This window comes from Lutra lutra, chromosome 16 (genome assembly GCF_902655055.1).
Source record: "Lutra lutra chromosome 16, mLutLut1.2, whole genome shotgun sequence".
NCBI lineage: Eukaryota > Metazoa > Chordata > Mammalia > Carnivora > Mustelidae > Lutra > Lutra lutra.
The window spans coordinates 45,722,177-45,738,628 of record NC_062293.1 but is presented as its reverse complement, the minus strand read 5'-3'; the positions used below and the strand labels follow the sequence as shown (position 1 = coordinate 45,738,628).

At 45.2% G+C, this 16,452-nt stretch overlaps 1 protein-coding gene across 4 annotated transcripts in view; it reads left to right on the top strand.

Moving 5' to 3' along the window:
- SMYD4 (SET and MYND domain containing 4) overlaps nt 1-14,803 on the top strand; it is a 49,396-nt gene extending 34,593 nt beyond the window's left edge. For 2 of the 4 annotated variants that reach the window (XM_047707477.1, XM_047707478.1), the window contains exons 6-11: nt 9,050-9,241; nt 9,640-9,803; nt 11,774-11,906; nt 12,715-12,831; nt 13,042-13,165; nt 14,259-14,803. In XM_047707477.1, coding sequence (XP_047563433.1) covers nt 9,050-9,241; nt 9,640-9,803; nt 11,774-11,906; nt 12,715-12,831; nt 13,042-13,165; nt 14,259-14,394 — 866 coding nt within the window. In that variant the 3' untranslated portion in view covers nt 14,395-14,803. Of the gene's footprint in view, nt 1-9,049; nt 9,242-9,639; nt 9,804-11,773; nt 11,907-12,714; nt 12,832-13,041; nt 13,170-14,258 lie in introns of those variants that run through there. The other 2 variants (XM_047707479.1, XM_047707480.1) reach the window with 2 other exon arrangements.
- The last annotated feature ends 1,649 nt before the right edge of the window (nt 14,804-16,452 follow it).

Genomic DNA, 16,452 nt, shown 5'->3' with positions numbered 1-16,452 from the left:
GAAAATCACTGCCGTATCACATCCAGCAGTTCATTGAAGGAATGCCAAGAGATGACCAAGAAGGGTTTCATCCAGAAATGCAAACATATGTTAACTTGGAGGGATACACAGGTTCGCATAAGAGACAGACCATAATCTGAGATGGAAACACTGAAAACTAAAAATGGCAGTTCCCCTGCATTCCCCCAGCCAGTGCAATGCAGTTCCACATGAAATCACAATTGGATTTTTCATGGAATTGGACACTGATGCTAAAGTTCATCTTGAATAAGTGGTGAGAATAGCCATTTTGTAAGAGTACTGAATCCTTGGACTCGGAAGCCCACACCCTCCCTCCCCAAGCTCGTCCCGCAGGACCAGGTGGCGCTCACCAAGGCTACCATCCGTGTCCTCCTAGAGAGTCCCTGGTGTAAATGTCCAACCCTTCCCGCCCTGCTTGTTTGCAAAGGCCTTGGCTAACGTCAAGACCAAGAGTCCCATTAGCAATGAAGGCACTAGTGAGCCGTCCCAGCATCAGGGGGATCCTAGCACCACTGCTGCCCCCAGTGAGAAGGTGATGGAGGCAAAGAAAGAAGAATCAGAGGAGCCTGATGATGATGTTCGCTCCGGTCTTTTTAACTGCATCTCTTCTGTAACCTGTTCAACAAAAATAATATATATTTTTTAAAGATTTTATTTAGTGAGAGAGAGTGAGCGTTGGGGGGTGGGCAGAGAGAAAGGGAGAGAGAGCATCTCAAGCAGACTTGTGCCTAGAGCTGAAGCTGGAGGCAGGGCCCTATCTCAGGACCCTGAGATCAGGACCTGAGCCAAAACTCAAGAGCCGGTGGCTTAACCAACTGAGACTCCCAGGCGCTCCAATAATAATAATAATAATAATAATAATAATAATAAAAAACAGAAGAGTACTGAAGGGGGTTGGTACCATCAGATTTCATATCAGCATTAAGCTACAGTAATGAAAGACAGGATGGTACTGATATGATAGTCCCCTAAAAGTGTTAAATTCTCCAAATTGTTAAAAAGTTAAACAGGGAAACATTAAACCATCAAATATCTAGGAAAAGATAAGTGAACACTTACATGGTCTTAGGGTGAGAGAAGCTTTTTAAAGCATAGAATATCCAATTTAAGTAATTAAAGATAGCTAGATTTAACCTAAAGACCAAATATCAAGAGCTCTATAATCACCAAAGAAGACAGAGAATGTGGGTGGAAGAGATCCCTGAAGGAATGAAAATATGGGACTGGGAGGCAACAGGCCTCGGTTTCCACTCCACTGATTGTAACCGCTAACTCTCCATATGAACTCAGATTGCTTAACCTTTCTGTGTGCCTCACTTAGTATACTTTTTTTTTAATATCAGTGTAGTTGACAATGTTATTTTAAAGATTTTTATTTATTTATTTATTTGATAAATATTTGAGATATTTGAGAGAGAGAGAGAGTGTGCATGACAGGGAATAAGGTCAGAGGGAGAAGCGGACTCCCCACTGAGCAGGGAACCCGATGTGGGACTTGACCCCGGGACTCCAGGATCATGACCTGAGCCAAAGGCAGTCGCTTAACCAACTGAGCTATCCATCCCCACACCCACCTCCCCTCTGGTCACCATCAGTTTATTCTCCATCTTTAAGAGTCTGTTTCCTGGCTTGTCTCTCTCTTTCTCTTTTTTCCCTTGCTCATTTGTTTCTTTTTTTTTTTAATTTTTTATTCTTTATTTGAGAGAGAGCACAAGTGGAGAGAGGGGCAGAGGGAGAAGCAGGCTCCTCTCTGAGCAAGGAGCCCAGAGCAGGGTTCAATCCCAGGACACTGGGATCATGTCCTGAGCCAAAGGCAGACACTTAACCAACTGGAACACCCAGGCGCCCCTTGTTCTGTTTCTCAGTTTCCACATATGAGTGAAATCACATGGTATTTATCTATGACTGGCTTATTTTGCTTACCATTATACTCTCTAGCTCCATCTATGTTGTTAGAACAGCAAGATTTCATTCTTTTTTTTATGGCTGAGTAATACTACATTGTATATAGACCACATCTTCTTTATCCATTCATCTGTCAGTGAACACTTGGGCTGTTCCCATAGTTTAACTATTGTAAATAATGCTACAAAGAACATAAAGGTGCATATATCCCTCCCAATTTTCATATTCCTTGAGTCAATACCCAGCAGTGCGATTACTGGGTCATAGGATAGTTCTGCTTGTAACTTTTTGGGGAAACTCCCAGCTGTCTTCCACAGTGGCTGCACCAGTTTGCATTCCCACCAACAGTACACAAGGGTTTCTTTTTCTCCTCATTCTCGCCATCGTTATTGTTCCTTGAGTTTTTTATTGTAGCCACTCTGACAGGTATGAGGTTTTGATTTGCATCTCCCTGATGATGAGTGATGTTGAGCATCTTTTCATGTGTCTGTTGGCCATCTGGATGTCTTCTTTGGAGAAATGTCTGTTCTTCTCTTCTGCCCATTTTTAAATGGATTATTTGTTCTTTGGATGTTGAGTTGTATCAGTTCTCTATATAGTTTGGATACTAACCTTTATCAGATCTGTCATTTGCAGATACTTCCTCCTGTTTAGAAGGTTGCCTTGTAGTTTTGTTGGTTATTTACTTTGCTGTGCAAAAGCTGTATTTTGATGTAGTCCCAGTAGTTTACTTTTGCTTTTGTTTCCCTTGCCTCAGGAGATGTATCTAGAAAGCTGTTGCTACTGCTGATGTCAGAGAAATTTCACTCAGTATCCTCCTATGGATAATGAGAGGACTGGATGAACCTCCGGGCCTCTGGGGAAGATTGTTTGCAAAGATAACCCCAACAATTTCACCCACCCCTGTATATTTGCCCTTTTGCAACTTCATACTGCTTTTTCTCCAATCAAGAGGTAGAGTCTGTTTTCTCTGCCATTGAATCTGGGCCAGCCCTGTAACTTACTTTGACCCTTGGAATGCAGTAGAAGTGACCTTGTGTGACTTTGGAGTCTAGGCTTTAAGAGGCCTTGTAGCTTCCATGTCATTTTCTTGGAATGATGGTGTGTAGCCATATGAATAAGCCTAGGTTAGCCTTCTTTGTTTTTTTAAGTCTAGCCTTCTTGAGGATAAAAGACCATATGCTGCGGCACCTGGGTGGCTCAGTTGTTAAGCGTCTGCCTTCCGCTCAAGTCATGATCTCAGGGTCCTGGGATCAAGCCCCTCATTGGGCTCCCTGCTTACAGGGAGTCTGGGGAATCTGCTTCACCTTCTCCCCCTAAGCGCCCCCCACTTCTCCCACTCCAGCTCCCCCAGCTTGTCTTCCCTCTCTTGCAGTGTCTCTCTCTGTCAAATAAATAAATAAAATATATATTTTTTAAAGACCATATGCGGGACGCCTGGGTGGCTCAGTTGGTTAAGCGGCTGCCTTTGGCTCAGGTCATGATCCCAGTGTCTTGGGATCGAGTCCCGCATTGGGCTCCTTGCTCCACAGGGAGCCTGCTTCTCCCTCTGCCTCTACCTGCCCCTCTGCCTGCTTGTGTTCTCTCTCTCTCACTCTAACAAATACATAAATAAAATCTTAAAAAAAAAAAAAAAAGACCATATGCTAGATGAATGCAATAATATGAATAATCCCAGGAAAGACCAGCAGAAAACATGTGTAGCTAAACTCTGGGCAAAGTTGCTGGCACAGAGCACTGTAAACACATGAAATAGTTGTTTTTGTTTGTTTTTAAAGATTTGTTTATTCACCGTAGAGAGCAGGGGTGCACATGCAAGTGGGGGGAAGGGCAGAAAGAAAGAATGACAAGCCGACTCCCCAATACTGAGGGCTCAATCTCACACCAGGAGATCATGACCTGAGACAAAATCAAGAGTCGGACGCTTAACCAGCTAAGCCATGCAGGCTCCCAAAATAGTTGTTACTTTAAAAGCAAACCAACCCCAGGGGAGAAAAAGCCCATAAACTAAAATGAAAATAGCAAAATGACAGAACATTTCTAGGAACTATGCAGCTCTTAAAGTCAGTCTTTAAACATATACAATAGTGGTGAAAATCTAAAACTAGATTGTGGTAATTGTTGCACAGCTTATATGAATTTCCTGAAGAAAATCATGAATTAGTACACTTAAAATAAGTGAATTTTATGGTAGATAAATTATGTCTTTAAAAGGCTGTTAAGGGACGCCTGGGTGGCTCAGTTGGTTGGACGACTGTCTTCGGCTCAGGTCATGATCCCGGGGTTCCGGGATCGAGTCCCACATCGGGCTCCCAGCTCCATGGGGAGTCTGCTTCTCCCTCTGACCTTCTCCTCGCTCATGCTCTCTTTCACTGTCTCTCTCTCAAATAAATAAATAAAATCTTCAGAATAAAATAAAATAAAAGGCTGTTAAAAAGGTACATAAGCAAGCCTTTTATCAAAGCAGTAGTAAATACGGTCATGTTTAGCCCCTCCTGTACTTAAAACAAGATACCATTTTTCCCTATCACATTGGCAGAGTTGCTGTGTTGCCTTCTTTTTTTTTTTTTTTAACTATAATATGCATTTTAGGTTAGAATATAAAGAAATGGTCATAATGTGTTAAGTGAAAAGAAGTAATTTATAAATTGCTCTGTGTATCACATGGGAATTTCATATATAAGACTGGACAGAGGCCTAGAAAAAAATGCCCCAAACTATTGTACGTGGCTGATAGGCTCACAGAGGACTTATTTTCTTTATAATTTTTACTTTGTAATTTTTTTCTGACTACCATGTACTCCTTTTGTAATTTTAACTAGTTTTCTAAATACTAAAAGTAATTAAAACAATAGGAACTTTTTTTAATGTGAACATTTTTAATTTTTTTAAAGATTTATTTATTTGAGAGAGAAAGAGAGCATGTGTTCAGGAGTGCATGAGCTGGGAGAGGGGCAGAGGGAGAGAGAAACTCAAGCAGATTCAAGTGGGGCCGAGGTGGGGATTGATCCCATGACACCAGGATCTTGACCTGAGCTGAAATTTAGACTTGGAAGCCCAACTGACTGAGCCACCCAGGACCCCTTATAAGAACTTTTTTTTTATGATTTTATTTATTATTTGACAGAGAGAGAGGGAACACAAGCAGGGGGTGTGGGAGAGGGAGAAGCAGGCTTCCTGTTGAGCAGGGATCCTGATGTGGTGCTCGATCCCAGACTCCGGGATCATGACCTGAGCCGAAGGCAGATGCTTAACAACTGAGCTACCCAGGCGCCCCCATAAGAACTTTTTTTTTTTAAAGATTTTATTTATTTATTTGACAGATAGAGATCATAAGTAGGCAGAGAGGCCAGCAGAGAGAGAGAGGGGAGGAAGCAGGCTCCCTGTCGAACAGAGAGCCCTATGCGGGGCTTGATCCAAGGACTCTGGGATCATGACCAGAGCCAAAGGCAGAGGCTTTAACCCACTGAGCCACCCAGGTGCCCCCATAAGAACTTTTTTAAGGCACTTGATAAATACTACAAAATTGCCCTCCAGGAAGTTTACACCAGTTACACTCCTACCAGCAATGTTCACTTTCAGTTTTGAATCCTATCTAATTTTGTTTTAGTTGGCTCATATTTCTAATCTTGATATATCCCTTCTTATTATTTCTTTGGGGTTCCAACACTTCCCCGTTAGTGTTCTTATGGAATCTCATTAGCAGGTCTTTCATTAGCAGCACAGAAGGATTCAGGCATTAACTCGGATTGACTTTGACCGAAACCTATGAAAGTGTATGTTATTATCTTTGCATAAATACTATTTAATCAAAGTTCCTCAGAAACCTTTCTTTGGTATGAATCATAAGGCACAGAACTAGCCATTGATGATATTGTAGACCTTGGTCCATATGGTTCTATCTCAGAGGGAATGGCAGATTTGTGATGTATCTGGCTTCATTACAAGGCTTAATGAGGTTCCATGTAGGTTCAGATTAATTCACTAGCCTTTGCTTTCACTCTTCAGCAGCCAAGGAATCTACGTTCAGTTTGTGTGGTTGATTATTTGTGTGACATACACACAAATTTCTTGTGTTACAAAATATCTACGAGGATAGGTATATTCTGGAAGTATTGTGAATGGATCTTTTTTTCTGTACTTGAATCCCATTTTTTTAAGAGTTAATGAGCTATTTTTTTAAAGATTTTATTTATTTATTTGACAGAGAGAGAGAATGAGTAAGAGAGAGCATGAGAGGGGAGGCGGCAGAGGGAGAGCAAGGTGCCTGATGCGGGACTCGATTCTGGGACTCCAGGATCATGACCTGAGCTGAAGACAGTTGCTTAACCAACTGAGCCACCCAGATGCCCATCCATTTTTTTTTTTTTAAGATTTATGTATATATTGGAGAGAGAGGGAGAGAGGGAGCACATGAGGGGAGAGGCAGAGGGAGAGAGCGAGCAGACTCCGCTGAGAGTGGAGCCCAACACAAGGCCTGATCTCATAACCCTGAGATCATGACCTGAGCCGAAATCTAGAGTCAGACACTTAAATGACTGGGACCCCCAGGTGCCCCTTGAATCCATTTTAAATGCACTAAGGGATATTATCAAGGTACCCTTTTAGTAAAATAAAGAATCACTCCCTGTTTTTGTTTTTGTTTTATACACAAAATGTCACATATTAAATTTGGTTGATAAGGTACATATATATTCTCACTTTCCATTATCTCTAACAGATGACTAATGCAAAATATTGGATAATTTTTTAAGTCAATACTTAATTTTTAGAAATAATTAGAGACTCAACTCTGACATAAATATTCACCCCACTCAGTTCTTGGGCCTACTTATGTTAGAGAATCATCTATAAATAATTCACGAAGCTGACATTACTCACTGTATTGTGATCATTTTTTTTCTGGGAAAATTTTAGCAACTGTTCCAATACAGCTTGCCAGTTATCAGTAGTTGGGAATGCAAGTCAACTTTTAATTATGCAGAGGCTGATTATTCAGACTACAAACTGTTCGTGCCCTGTACTGCTCCTTCCTGCTGCCTACCTTTTAGCATTTTCACTGCTCATTAGCACATACACCAGAAGGTAGGCATTGGACGGGGGGGCGGCGGGGGGTAAACTAAAATCTGCCGAATACTTAAGAGCAGCTCTGATGAGAGATTTCAATACAATTTGTGGGACTGTTGACTCCAATTGAGTCATTTGGATTCCCTGTGAATTTTATTGACTTGTTCTGTTCTCGTCCTCCATAGCAACAGATAATAGAACGGTCTGCAGAGAGACAACATGATTCCTGTATTTAGTGTTTTCCTTTCTAGAACATTTCCACATGGTGGTTCATGATATTTTCTTTATTCATTGCATTTGTCCCTCGACTGCTTCAGTTCTTTGGTGATTGGTGTGTTGAAATTCCTGGCATACACAGTGATGGGACAATTAGCTGATGGCTTTTCAGTTATGCAGAAAACTGAAAGCTTCCCTCTGAAGTATGAGAATCATTCAGATTTCAACCAGTTCTGTTGAAAATACAGTTTCCTTGGGCCGCCAGGTTGGCTCAGTGTTAAAGCCTCTGCCTTCGGCTCAGGTCATGATCCCAGGGTCCTGGGATCGAGCCCTTGATGGAGCCCTGCATCAGGCTCTCTGCTCAGCAGGGAGCCTGCTTCCTCCTCTCTCTCTGCCTGCCTCTCTGCCTACTCGTGCTCTGTCAAATAAATAAAAAAATAAGTCTTTAAAAAGAAAGAAAATACAGTTTCCTTGTGCTTCCACCAAGGCTACCGAACACAACTTTAGCCTTTCTGGATGCCCAAGGTTATCTATCTTGTGCATCCGTCTCCCTGAGATGGGTAGGTATGGCTATTACAAAACCCACTCGATAGGCCATCAGTCTAGGAACCTCTGGTTAAGAAAGTGTCACAGCGTAAAGCTTGAGTGGTACTAGTGTTTTTTGTTTGCCCTGAGGCTGTTATTCTTATGTAAGTTTTCTGCCTCCCTCTCCTGTCTGTCATCCTGTCTCTTTTGCCATTGTCAGAAAATCTGCCTCTTATTAGTTCTGTTTCTCGACTGCTCTGGGCTGAGGAACTGAATAACCAAGCCATTTAAAGCTATGGCTAAAATAAGAGCAAATAGGACTGCATGAGAGGATACAGACCTCCTCATCTGTAAATCTAAGTGTGGGAGCTTTGGTACAGAAATAGCCTCTCTGCTTGAAGGCCTTTTCCATCCTTCCCAATTTTCATTCATGTCGTTAAATTGCCATTTAATTGTGTTTCTAAGAAGAGATTGTTTGGGACATGAGACTCTCTTGAGTAGGGCCCTTCCACAGAGGTTTTAGGGTTTTTTTGGTTTTTTCCCCAAAGATTTTATTTATTTATTTTTGAGAGAGAGAGAGAGACAGTATGAACACTTGGGGAGGGGCAGAGGGTGAGGGAGAAGCAAGCTCCTCGCTGAGCAGGGAGACCGATGCGGGGCTCAATCCCAGGACCCTGGGATCATGACCTGAGCCCAAGACAGACACTTAACCAACTGAGTCCCCCAGGCGACCCCAGTGAGGTTTTTTTCAGTGACAACTGCTGCTGACTGATTTCCCACAAAGTTGGGACAGACGGCTCAAGGAACCAGGTAAGCTTAAGAAATAAGAATTTTATAAATATATTATAAACCTACTTAGTTTGGGAAAACAATTAGGTTACTTATTCTATTAACTAACCAAAGACCAGTTAAACAAAAGCAGCTTCAACTACAGAAGCCTTTGGGAAATAACCTCAGCAGGTACTCTGATTTCTGTGTCCTGGTGAACATTATGAAACTGTCTATCTAGAAGGCTCCCAACTGACAGTTCCTTTTTTATTATTATTATTTAATGCATTCTAATCTTTGGACTTTTTCTGGAATTGAGACACAGTGGTTAGGTTCCAGGATTCCGGTGGACTTTTCATGTGTTCATTTGCTTTGCTTCCCGGGGACGAGGGTTTGCTGTGAGTCATGTTCCATCTGATGTCTATTGGATCCGGCTCCGGAGCTCTGACTCAGATGGGCTTCAGGCCCAGTGGCCCAGCTCATCTTCTGAGGGATGGACGGCGAGGCCAAGACTAATGTCCTAACACATTTTTCCTTTTTCCTGTAGCGCTTTCAGGATCTGAAGAGAACAGCGTCACCAACAGCAGGCAGGTCCGCCTTGCAACAGGCATCTTCCCTGTTGTCAGCCTCCTGAACCATTCCTGCAGCCCCAACACCAGCATGTCCTTCGTTAGCACCGTCGCCACCGTCCGGGCATCAGAGAAGATTGCAAAAGGGCAAGAGATCCTGCACTGCTATGGTGAGCCCTCCCTCCTCATCACGGGCCACACTTCTCTGGCAGGAAAGGACAGGGCGAATGAGAACGAGCAAACCCCCGGACAGGTGAAGGCAGTACACACTGAGGCCAAGAAAAAAGCGGGGCGGGGGGGGGGCCTTCTGGCCTCCTTCCTTGGCCCTGTTGTGTCTAAGCTATCATGTATCTCCCTGCTTAATCCCATAAACTTCCTCTTCCCAAAAACGGGCTAAGAATTTTTTCCCTTGCAACTTGGAAGCTTATTTCTCTATCTAGTGCCACGAATGTTCGAGTAAGGGTACTCATCGCAAGACGGAGGATGGCCCCTGCTGAGCTGAAGTTTTTGTAAGTAGCGCTCGACTCTCCCTTGCCTTCAACATCGGCCAAGTGTGATCTCTCCGCAGGGCCTCACCACAGCAGGATGGCCATCGCCGACAGGCAGCAGAAGCTGAGGGCTCAGTACTTCTTTGACTGCAGCTGCCCGGTGTGTCAAAAGGAGAAGCACAGAGCCACCATCGGGCCCCGGTGGGAGGCATTCTGTTGTGGCCGCTGCGGAGCGCTCCTGCAGGTGAAGTTCTCTCCTCCCTTCCCCCTCTCCATATTTGCTGGAGCTGGTCCGTCATCCAGCCCGGAGGCCGTACATCTTCAGGAGAGGCTGAGAGCCACAGTGTCTTCCCCTTCCCCATCTTGCCCGCACATTGGTTACCTTTCCCCAGAACCACAGGAGAGGCTGGATCTAGGCCCCTGTGTCTTGCAGATAACAGAAAATCCCCCCTGAGCCAGTCGGGTTGGGGAAGACCTGAGAAGTTATTTGCCCAAGTACATCACTGAAAGGTCCCAGGACGAGGATATTTCAGCTAACGACCTTTTTTTTTTTTTTTTTTTTTTTTCAGTTTCTTCTCTTATTGGGGAACACACACACGGGATAATCAGAGATCCAGGGGCTCAGATAATGCCACCAAGACCCAATTTCTCTCTGCCTCCCTCAACTCTGCTTTCTTGATTAGCCCAAACAGACTTCCTCTGGTGGTGGCAAGATATCCAGCCTCACAGCCTCTGGCTTGGAAGGCTAGATGTGTGCTCCTCTAACAGCAGTCTGGGCAAAAATTTTATGGCATTTCATTTACCTGATACCCATGGCTGGTGGCAAATCAGACTCCCATCGTTTTCCTCCAGCCGTTTGGCCCAGAGGAATGGGTCAGATGCAAGCCACATGGCCACCCTCCCCAGCCACCAGGCACTGGCTATGGGAGGGTGGGAGAGGATCCTCAGGAGAAATCACGTTGCCACTGCCAAATGAAGGTCTAGACACTGGCATTTAAAAAACAGCAAATGGGGCACCTCGGTGGTGTGGCTGGTTGAGCGTCCAACTCTTTATTTCAGCCCAGGTCGAGATCTCAGGGTCCTGTGATCGAACCCCAACGTGGGGCTCCAAGCTGGGCATGGAACCTGCTTCAGATTCTCTTTCTCCCTCTCCCTTTGCCCCTCTGCCCCCAAATTAAAAATAAATAAATGAATAAATTAAAAATAGCCAAAGTCCACCTCAAAGATTTTCTTCTCTGCCAAGGAGATGGTATTCTTTGGGGAGCCGTAAGTGTAATGTAGAGCTGGTCGTGTTGTAAAGCGGAAGTTACAAACCTAAGGTCAGATGTGGGGAGGCCTCTCCTGGCATCTCTTCCTTTTGGTTTTCCTATGACTTGCTTTTTCTTTCTTTTTTTTTTTTTTAATATATATTTTTTTAAGATTTTACTTATTTGTCAGACAGAGAGTGAGTGCACACACACAAGCAGGGTGAGTGGCAGGCAGAAGGAGAGGCAGGCAGAGGGAGAAACAGACACCCTGCTGAGCAAGAAGCTTGATGCAGGAATTGATCCCAGGACCCTGGGGTCATGACCTGATCCAAAAGCGGGCGCTTAACTGACTGAGCCACCCGGGCGCCCCTATTTATTTATTTTAGAGAGAGAGAGAGAGAGAGAGCGCACTAGTGGGAGGGGCAGAGGGAAAGGGAGGAAGAATGCCCAGCAGACTCTGCACGGAGCATGGAGCCCAATGCAGGGCACCAAAGAGTTGGATGCTTAACTGAATAAGCCACCCAGGTGCCCCTGGCTTTTGCTTTTTTTTTTTTTTTAATGGAAGTATCATTGGCACACAATGTCGCATTAATTTCAGGTGCATAACAGAGTGATTCAACGACTCTATACTCTGATGGCTTCTTCATAATCACTGGAAATCTGTCTGTCATCCAAAGTTCTGGACCCAAACAGACCCAGGAGAGGGGTATAGAGACGGAAGGAAACTCTAACCTGTGCCAGTTTAATTTTGGTTGCAAAAATTAAATCTCAGGGAGGGATCACCTGCGGCTTTCATTAGAGTTGCTGCGTCAAACCCAACTGAGTCAGGCTTTGGTCGTGGTGTATTATTAGGGCATCTCTTTGCCCCATAGGGTTGAAAGCTGCAGAGTGACCCTATAATGTAAAACACATGCAGTGTTGCTAACCGACGGGGGTACAGGAATAAAGACAAAACTGGCTTTCACAGGGAGGTGACGTTCTGAGCTGTGGCAGCACGTCCTGTATGGAATCGGTCAGCAGGGATCACCTCATCTCCCGGGTACAGGACCTTCAGCGGCAGGTTGGGGGGGCCCGGAAGCTTCTCGGAAACAGTCAACTAGGTGAGACTTGCTCCCTGCTTTGGTCCTCCAGCCCCTCCCTTTGTATTTATTCTGGGATCACTTTGGACTTGAGGATCTGCAGTGATGACTGAACAATTACATGTCATTATCCCCGTGCCAGCCACAAGATGGCTGCGCAGGCCAGTGAGACGGAGCCCGAACCGCCTGAGTTTGTGCTGTGTCCTTGAAAAGGGCCAGATGATTTAAGCTGTTGTTCTCTTGGGCAGCAGAGACCAAGTTCAAGTACCCCATGATGACTAAAGGGTTATCTCTGACATCCGTGATCTTTGTGCAGTTCCAGAAGTTCGGTGCCATTTATTTTAATTCCAGGGCCTAATGGCCTAATTTCCTAGAGAGATTGCTCTGCTCTCCTCAGAGCCTCCTCTCTTCTAGGGAGCTGTGGAGCTTGCACCCAGATAGAAGCATCCTGCTGTTTTCAGAGAGGCTTGTGGAACTCCACATTATCCTTGCAAACTCTGCCTTAGAACTTTACATCATAGAAATTTATTTACCCGACTTTGTGCAAGTTGACCTTAAACTTAGATATCTAAGTCGAGAGATATGATGATCGTAAGTGGAATCTTGCCACTTGAAGTTGGAAACCCAGGGTCCTCACACCTATTCTGCTGAAAGAGAAACTGTGAGAGAACAACAGCTTTTTGGGAACAAACACTGTGGGTCTGTCACAACAAGGGGACAAAGTGGGGTTTCCGCATTTGGCCCAGTCAGTATGGAACTTAAGAGCTGGGTTCTCGTTTCTAGGACTGGGTCTATGTAGTAACGAGGCCACCTTCCTTTGCTTTGATAGAGCAAGCCATTCAGCTGTTGTTGGGGTGCCGACACGATGCCGAGAGCTTCCTGTCACCAGAACACAGCGTGGTAGGCGAAATGGAGGATGCCCTGGCCCAGGCCTATGCTGCCTTAGGTATGGCACGTGTCTGTCTTCATTTTCTGCTGCAAAGACCATGTGTGCCTCATGTGTTTGGTCCTGAGCCCAGCCTCATCTGGTTGGTCACCTCTCAGTCTTAGAGCTGAAGCTGTCCTCCCCTTCCACTGAGCTTTCCTCACCCTGAAAATGTTCATCCACAGTTGACTGTGGTTCTCTTCTGCAACCAGATTTCTCTTTTCTCTTCAGGGGACTGGCAGAAGTCAGCTGCCCATCTGCAGAAGAGTCTCCAAGTGGTTGAGGCTCAGCATGGGCCATCCAGTATTGAAATGGGCCACGAGCTCTTCAAACTGGCCCAGCTCTTTTTCAATGGGTAAGTCTTTCTGTGGTTTCCTAATGCCCTCTGGGCCACACACTCATTAGGCTCTTCAGTGTTCCTTTTCTCCTGTGGTGCTGTTAGGCAAGTGGAAACTTCTCTATCTCCCCTTTAGGAAAACTCCTTTCCTTCAGTTTTGCTGATAAACTGGAAGCTCTAGAATTTCCTCCTGAGAGATACAGGGAAAGCTCTTAGCACTGAAGGGACATTCCTAAGAAGCAGTTGCCATATGGCCCCACCACCCGCATCCCAACGGCTCTCCTCAGCTTTCTGCTTCCTCACGCCTTCCTCACGCCCTCGTTCTCAGCACTTTGAACTCCAGGGGCCCTTCCTTCCCCCATCCTGTTCCTCTTAAAGCAGTTGTTTTCAACCAGGAGTAATTTTGCCCCCGGGGACATTTGGCAATGTCTGGAGACATTTTTGGTTGTCATATCAAGGGTGGAGGCCAGAGATGCTGTTAAACATCCTGCAATGCACAGGACAGCCCCCCACAGCTAACAGTTTTCCGGCCCAAAATATCAGTAGTGTCAAGGCAGAGAAACCCTGCTTTGAAGGTTTAAAGGAAAGAACAGTCTATGCGGATGTCATCCATTTTTGCCACTGAGATCATGGGGAGGCCCTATTCTAGATGCAGCACTTCCTTCCAGCCTTGATAAAGCTGCCGTTGGTGCACTTGAGGGTGAGGCAATGTTTGAAGCTCGATTCTAAGATCATAAATGATCTGTGGGCCTGACACCTGAGACGCAGAGGTCTCCCATTGGGTGAAGAGAACAGGGCTGCAGTCAGGTCTGGGGTGGGCTTGGTTACCTGAAGGTGAAGACTCCTGAGTAAACCCTGGGATGAATCCCTGATGGAACCCTTTGAGATTTGCCTGTTTCTCAGGACCTTCGAATCTTCATGCTTTCTCTCATCACTTTGTTTTCAAACTCTACCTTGCAGTGTGCTTGTGAAAGTCTCTCCCCTACCCTTCTAGAGTATGAGATCCTTGAAGACAAACTGATCTTCGACGACTTCACAGGGTGGGGGTAGGCCCTTGATTGTTTGCTTGACTGAATGAGTGGATTCACTCCTTTTACCTCCTTCGGTTCAGGTTTGCGATCCCAGAAGCACTGAACACAATTGAGAGGGCCGAAAAGGTTCTGCTGGTGCACTATGGCCCTTGCAGTGACGAGATCCAGGAGCTACAGAAGATGAAATCTTGCTTATTGGACTCGCCACCCATCTAACTGGGGCCTTCAGTGTAGGATCCCAAGGTTTTCTTCACATAGTTAACTACCCTCCCGTTAAAAACTCCCAGTTTCCAGAAAAGATGTAAAACTAGTGTCTGGAGAGCCTAAGCCCTTTAAAGGGATTTTAGCTGATCTGCAGCCATTTGGATGTTAGCCTGGGCTTTTGGCGAGACTCCACCTCACTAAATGATGATCAGCTGTTTCCCTGGAACATTCCTGTGGTTTCTAGTAGTAATGAAATGTTAACGTACCACTCCAGTGGGCACTTATGCTCTTAGTAGTTGTGTTGTAATTGAAAAATAATTATTAAGCAAGAAATCACTGAGGCTCCTTACTTCCAGAGACACCATTTTGTGTGTGGTAGCTAGCTTTCTCAAATCCTTTGTTAAAACTAGTACGGTGTAAATTGTGAGTAGAGAAAGAAGTATGGGGCCACTTTATTGTTAGGCAGTCTCTTCCTGGGATGGCAACTCTAAATTTGTCTCCTGCCAGTTTTCCAGTCTTTATTATCTGCCTCTCCTTCTGTACCCTTGGCCGACCTCCTGACCAAACACTAATACAATCAAGCTTATGATAATGACATGGGGGCCTCCTTTCTCCTGAAAAGAGACTCCCTTCTGCCAGACCTCCCCAGGCTGGGAAGGGAAATCCAGCTGCAGGAGTCCTGAGCCACTTGGGGGTGTCTTCAGAAGGTGCCCCAGAGCACTGGCATTGCGGCTTATGGTTTCAGACTCGAGCAACAGAAGGGAGAGGGATAGCTCTTTTCTGCCTGGATGTGTAGAGCAGTAGTCTAGACTTCCGTCCTGGCCAGAAGGCTGGGAGACACACTGTTTTGAACCCAGGTTGCCGTGTCAAGGTCTGGGACCAAGTGGGTCCAGTGAGTTAGTGGAAAGGAACATCAGGTCCACGGTGCTTTGAGAGCTTGACAACCCCCCCAGTCTGCCCAGGAAGTCCCCGCTGCTAGCCTCAGCCTTACAGTCAGGAAATGAATAGCCTCAAGATGTCTGGCAGGGGCTTTTCAGGAAACTTGAGTGTTTAGAACACAGCTTACATTCAAACATGTGAATGAAGGTCAGGCAGAAGCTCATTTAATTATTCTTTCTACTCATTCCCTGTGGCAAGGTGCAGTGGCCAGTGAGATTTTTTTTTTTTTTCGTGGAGATAAATTTTTCTTCTTGAAAATTTAGTCCTGAGGACAGTTCTATATTCTGTCCCAAACACTTGTCGTGTTTCGTGTTCCTAAAAAAAGGTCGTGTTGTAGTCTGTAAAATAGGCATGCTCCCCTAAAATGAATGTGTTTAGAATTTTCAGATGTCACATTCCCATTTTAGGTGTACTTGGGAGCTTTCCTTAAATGCTTTATGAAACATTTCCTTAAGTTACAACTTACCTCTCCTATCTGCCCATGTGTTAGCTTGTGTTGTCAGGTGACATTAGCTTGACTAGGGGATAGCTGTGCTTGCATGAAAAGCTAAAGTTTTGGGGCGCCTGGGTGACTAGCCGGTTGGGCGTCTGCCTTCGGCTCAGGTCACGATCCCGGGGTTAGGATCGAGCCCGGCGTCTGGCTTCTTGCTTGCCGGGGAGCCTGCTTCACCCTCTCCCTCTGCCTGTCGCTCCCTCTGCTTGTGCTCTTTCTGTCAAATGAATAAGTGAAAGCTTAAAATAAATAAGTAAAAATAAAAGCTAAAGTTCTGGGGGGCATTTGGGGTGGTGCAGTCGGTTTAACAGCCGACTCTTGGTTTCGGCTCAGGACGTGGTCTCTGGGTCGTGAGATCAGGCCCCGAGTCAGGCTTCACGTTCAGCCTGACGTCTGCTTGAGATTCTGTCTCTCCCTCTGCCCCTCCTGCTCGTGCTCTGTCTCTCTCTCTCTCTAAAATAAAATAAATAAATCTTAAAAAAAAAAAAATACCCTAAGGTTTGATTTATTTAAGAGCATACCCCACTGATTTTGGGGGCAGGAGATGCCCCCTCGGAGATTAGTGGCCCTACTGCATAAACACTTCCACAGCAGAGACTCCGGCCCTGCATTATACCGTGACGATAACTACAAGCTCT